The sequence below is a fragment of the Arachis hypogaea genome, chromosome 14 (genome assembly GCF_003086295.3).
Source record: "Arachis hypogaea cultivar Tifrunner chromosome 14, arahy.Tifrunner.gnm2.J5K5, whole genome shotgun sequence".
In the NCBI taxonomy this organism is placed as follows: domain Eukaryota; kingdom Viridiplantae; phylum Streptophyta; class Magnoliopsida; order Fabales; family Fabaceae; genus Arachis; species Arachis hypogaea.
The window spans coordinates 84,418,365-84,423,923 of record NC_092049.1 but is presented as its reverse complement, the minus strand read 5'-3'; the positions used below and the strand labels follow the sequence as shown (position 1 = coordinate 84,423,923).

Here is a 5,559-nt window from a genome sequence, read left to right as displayed (position 1 = left end):
GTATTATATAACATTTTAAAACAAATTACATATTACCACTGGAAGAACAAATAACCTTATATAAATGCCAAACAATATACTGATGCTATGAAATTAATCTGTATAAGATAATAAACGAGGTTTAACAATAGACTCGGTGGCGAAGCTTGAAACAATTTTTGGGAGAGGCAAAAAACTCTTGTCAAAGCCCATTCTAATATGTTACATTTGAACTATAAGAAATTATGGACGACGTAAGAGTTGAATCTGGGATAACTAAGTTTTTAGTGCAAGACTTGCCCAACTTAACCAATTTCACTCCTTGAACAAAGTAATACTAATGCTTCTACAAAAAATTTGGAGGGACATGACTCACCATTGTCAAAGCTAAACTTCCCCACTCACTAGACTAATATAACATCAATGAAATGCATATAAATTGAACTCAAACTTTTTTAAAATAAAATACACAAAGAATCCGAATCTTAGCGAGTAATATTAACTCGGGGGCCAACCATCGGTGAAAAATTTAGACGCCAGGCTAGTCGATATGAGATGAGTTAAAAAGTATTAACTATTAACCAACAAATAACTTCTACGACAAAAATGGTATACTTGTAACAGAACAAATTACAACCTTTTCCTCTCACTAGTTAAGAAAAAGAATGACAAACTTAGATTAAATCTAGATAAGACAAAAGATCCAAAAAAAAACCTTCTCAACGAACCACCAAACCTTGGACTGCCTGGGACCCATCTTCGGTTACTTTGTTAGCCTGAATTGTATTGATCACATTCGAAATATTATCCTGGTAATTGGAGACAAAATATATCAAAACATAAAACATAATGCAATGCTTTTTACCTTGAACAGGTGCAATATAATCAAACATTATTACAGATTTAGATCCTCTAAAATAAGCAGAATTGTAAAGTGAAATTCACTTGCAATGGAACCTTTAATTACTTGAATAACCATCTTTTTTATTATTGGGCAAAACTCACTCAAGCTATTGATCTCAGCGTGGTGATCATCTTTTATCACTTCACAACTCAATTTAGGGAATCCAAAATCAAAATTTAGATGATTTTGAATTCTTAAATAACGGTTATGATCATAATTTCAAGTTGGTTATTTATCGACATTCTTGTGGGACTTTTATTGGCTAACATTCATATTTGTAAAATAACAATGTAGATCATTTTCTATCGGACTAAATTCAGGAATGCAATTATCAAACATATTTGTGTGATAATTTTGACATTTACAAGAGAGAATCTTTACCCTCCATGTCACTAGCTTTGTTCTCAGTGCTTGCCATTGGTGCTGACCAAACATACGATCGGTGTGATGACTGCAATAGAGAATTTGAATTAAATCCAACATAACAACCTAATCTCTTGATCATGTTAGGATATATTATCGTGCTACTAACAATAGCTATTTCCATGTGCCCAAATAAAAATGAAAACCAACAATCAAGCAAGGAGCAGGAATAACTGTGCTATGGAGGCAGCAACATACCTAACAACTACAACTTGATTCATTTGGTCCATCTTACAGTCAATCAACTTTGCAGTTATTGCCTTAACCACCCAGAGTTCTACCTCATCATCATTGATCTGAAAATTCATAGAAATTCAATTTTGCTAACATGAATCCATATAAATTAAATTTAACTAGAATGCAAATACAAATTTACCTTCAGTGTTTCTCTTATAAGTTCATACGCAATTTGGCCAGATCCATCAGAGCTAAGATCCACCAATGACATCAACCTCATTTTAGCAACGCATTCTTCATGCACAAGACCTAAAAATATCATTCCACAAAAAAAAATGTTTTTATGTACCCAAAGAAAAAGGTGCGCTCAAAATAGAATACTACTCCAAAAACGAAAAAATAATAATGGATTAGTCCATGAATAAAAAGTTTTACCATAGTTTTTCTCCAAGGCAGAATTTGCAGTATGATATTCTAAGTAAGCATCCAGCCTCTGAGTAAGAAAAATCTTGAGAAGCTGGTATAACACAGCATATTTGGCATCTTTCTCCAATTGCAAAACAGCAGGCATGTCTAATAAATCACACTACAACATGAAATACAACTTTAATGATACTCTTCCAGAACTTGCAACAGTCTATGCAAAAAGAGGATCAAAAATATATACTTGGATATCTAGAGTACAAAAAAAAAAGTGAACACCCATTTTGGTCCTCTAAAGATTTGAGTTGGTTAGGTCACTCAGTTGATTATTCTTAATTCTAAACATCAAAATAGTCCAAAATTACTACCTACTAGAACTGAATTGATGTCATACAAATATACAATTGCCACAATTATTCACCTGAGGACCACTAAGATGCTGCTAATCTTTGGAGGATAAAATTGACATTCCAAAACTCTTTTAAGGATGATTTTAGTATTGTACTACTGACACAAGCATATTTGAACTACGCGCGATGGCAAAAACATTCGTTCATTCAAATTTCATAAATAAACACTCAAGGTACCTGGAATATATCAGGTGATTTCACAAAATCAATGATTGCATGCACAGCCTCCTCCTTTGCTTCACTCAATTCATGTGCATCTTCTCCATTAAAAGTTGCCAAATAATTTGTCAAGAACTTAAAAGAGTCTTTAGCCATGCTGGGATGAAACAAAAAATTATACTAATTACTAATTTTCATATAAATTCTGATGAAAAAAAAAGTCAAAAAGGAGAGGTGGGGTTGCCAAGTGGAGAGTAGATTGTCGTAGTGATAGATAGAAACTTAATATATAATCCTACTACCAAGAGAGCAGAGAAAAAAGAAAACAAATCACAATCAACAGGAAACCACCACCTGCTATACCATATCTCTTCTTTCAAAATGTTACATATAGTTAAAAATTGCTTCTACTATACCTTTTATTTTCTTTCAAAATCTTGGAGATAGTAAGAAAGAGTTCTCTCTGTTCTGATATCCCAATTTTCCAGTCTTTCAAAAAATTGTCAATATTTTTTAATGAAGGGATAATGTATTCAGTGACTTTCCCTTCAGCTGCTAAATTCAACGCTTTCATGTAGATGTAAAAGCGGCAGTATGGAGTCTCCACAAGATTGTACAGATTGATCAAACTGAAAAGAAAAATATGAAATTATATATATATATATATATAATAATTAAAAAAGAAAAGGAGGGAGAGAGAGAGAAAACAAAAACAAAACACAAGTAATAGCACCATGAAATGTCAGTTTTAAATCAAAATCAAGTAGCTGTAATATTACATCTTCAAGCGCACCGCAGGCTTTTCATTAGGTTGTTGAATTAATTTTGCTGATATAACTTTGATGATCTCCATTACTTCATCTGGATTCTCAGTCTTCGTAACAAGATTGCAGATAACAGTGAAGATGGACTCCACATCTGGTATAGAATGAATAAATAAATAACAGTTCCTCTCAAAATACTATACATTATGATCACCTGATAGAATATTAGATTTCAGCTAAAATCCGAGCATTCATGGCACATCCTATCCAAAGCAATTAGTTATGTATCATAAAATTGTAATCTATACAAGAAAGTATCAAAGCAGCAAAAATATTACATCAACAAACACAATCAGACAACAGTTCATCGTGCACGCACCATGTATAGTTAACCTATCAAGAAAAGACATAAGGGTGTGATGCGAGATATTAGAGAATCAATGCACGATGTTATCATCATGCATGTATCACGATACGTCTTAGCATTTTAAGCAGTATATATCTTTTTCAAGCAAAAAGAGTACTCTACCTTTTTCAGTAACCTTTGAGAAGATCAACTCAGCAGACGTAATCATCAATGATGCTAGCTCCAACCACTTCCCCATAGCAATGAACTCTTCAGCCTCCATGCATAGTCTACTAACTTGTGGCTCAGCAACCTGAAAACCAAAGATAGTATCAGGAAATTCATGAATAACAAATATGCTTAATTATGAGAAGAGCATAATGATGTGCTCACATATAAATATGGGATACAGGGAGATAAAGCCTTATTTTTTTAACTTTCGTTTGTTTTCACTCGTTTAAAGGATTTCTCCCCCCTTCCCCCTTCTCCTTGTATCATTCTTCTCATCTTAATTATAATCTTTCCTCAAAAAAGATAATGTTGTATAGCATGAAACAGAGTAAACTAATGCTACGTTTTCTTTTAACTTTTCTCAGCCCCTACCCTAAGCTCTATCAGTCATGCATCATTTGCCCTACCCAATCCACCACCCCCAATTCTAAGGAACTTCTACAGTGTAGAATCCCTATCACTTTCCAAACATCGAAGTGTATCTAAGAAACTTGTAGAATGCAAGACCAATTGTAGAAAAATATCATCAAAAGTGCAATCAAGCCTAAAATTTTCGAACAAAGTCAAACACCTAAAGTCATCATCAATTGTTATAGAGTGAGATTCAACATCCAGAAGCATCTCAACTTAGGATACATACAAGCATCCTTAACAGTTAAACCTCTACAAGAATCATATTATCTCACCATGTTCACTCGTTCGATTAAAACTAAAAATAAGCCTCCAACAATTAGAACCAATCAAAAGAAAGACAAACTGGATTTGATGAGAAAGAAAAAATGGAAGGGGAGAGTTACCTCGGGACCGGCGTCGGCCCAGGCGAGCTCGGAGGCGAAACGGACGACAGAGAGAGCGGCATCTTCCTCGGAGGTAGGGACGAGAGTGGCCATTGTCGCTGCGAAGCTGTCTCTGCAACTGCGAGATTGGGAAACCCTAACGTGCTTTTTTGCTTGATTGCGCGGCAGAGAACAATGACAGCGAGCAAAAACCCTACTTTTCGATAATAAGGAATAGCCAAACGAACGCACGGTGTCTTTTTCTTTTTTACCCGATAATGCATAATAAAAAATAATTACTCTTATATGCTTTAGGCTTGTTTGGGAGTTCTTTTTAAAAAAGATATTTTTTTTAAAAGATTTTTTATAAAAATAAAAATAATTTTATATTTAAATATTTTATATAAAAACATTTTTTTATTTATCAATTATATTTGAATAAAATAAGATAAAAAATATTTTTTTATTTATGATGTAAAAAATATTTTTTTAAAAAAAAATCTTTTTAAAAAAAATTTAAATTGTAGATTCTCAAAAAAATATTTTTTGATTTTTTTAATATTTTTATTTTTATTATTAAAATTTGTCAAATATATTAAAAAATAAAAAAAAATCTTTTTTCATCGATTTAATGGAACCCTAACAAATACATTATTTGATTGGATAGAAATTATTAAAAAAATAATAGAAACAAAATGAATGGAAAAAGTTTTTTTCTATTTTTTGGTTATAAAAAGAAAATAGAAGGAAAATAAAGAATTATGAACATGAATTTTATATAAACATTTTCTGTTATCTAAATAGTGAAAATAAAGAGAATATAAGAAAAAAAAGTTATATGTTTTTCTTCTTTTAATAAATAATTTCTCTTTTTATTAATTACTAATATTTTTATTCATAATAATATTATAAAATTATAATTTTTTTTAAATACACTGTATCTCATTTTTTATTATCAAATAAAAAA

The 5,559-nt window shown here is 31.6% G+C and overlaps 1 protein-coding gene across 1 annotated transcript; it reads right to left on the bottom strand.

The window, feature by feature from the left end:
- Window positions 1-454: 454 nt before the first annotated feature.
- On the bottom strand, window positions 455-4,864 carry LOC112742919 (uncharacterized). Its single transcript, XM_025792162.3, has 10 exons — window positions 4,614-4,864; window positions 3,769-3,898; window positions 3,255-3,393; window positions 2,892-3,104; window positions 2,494-2,632; window positions 1,919-2,069; window positions 1,683-1,792; window positions 1,505-1,602; window positions 1,265-1,334; window positions 455-788 (listed from the first exon to the last, which is right to left on the bottom strand). Exons 1-10 carry the CDS (start codon window positions 4,704-4,706, stop codon window positions 699-701), a joined length of 1,233 nt encoding a protein of 410 aa, XP_025647947.1. The 5' UTR covers window positions 4,707-4,864; the 3' UTR covers window positions 455-698.
- Between the last annotated feature and the right edge of the window lie 695 nt (window positions 4,865-5,559).

Bases quoted from the DNA above. Each gene is read 5' to 3' on its own strand.
- LOC112742919 (XM_025792162.3), bottom strand. From the start codon at position 4,706: ATGGCCACTCTCGTCCCTACCTCCGAGGAAGATGCCGCTCTCTCTGTC. The intron at 3,105-3,254 runs GTAATATTACAG...TTTTCTTTTCAG, and splicing joins CCTGCGGTGCGCTTGAAGAT to TTTGATCAATCTGTACAATC. The intron at 1,603-1,682 runs GTAAATTTGTAT...ATGAATTTTCAG, and splicing joins TTATAAGAGAAACACTGAAG to ATCAATGATGATGAGGTAGA.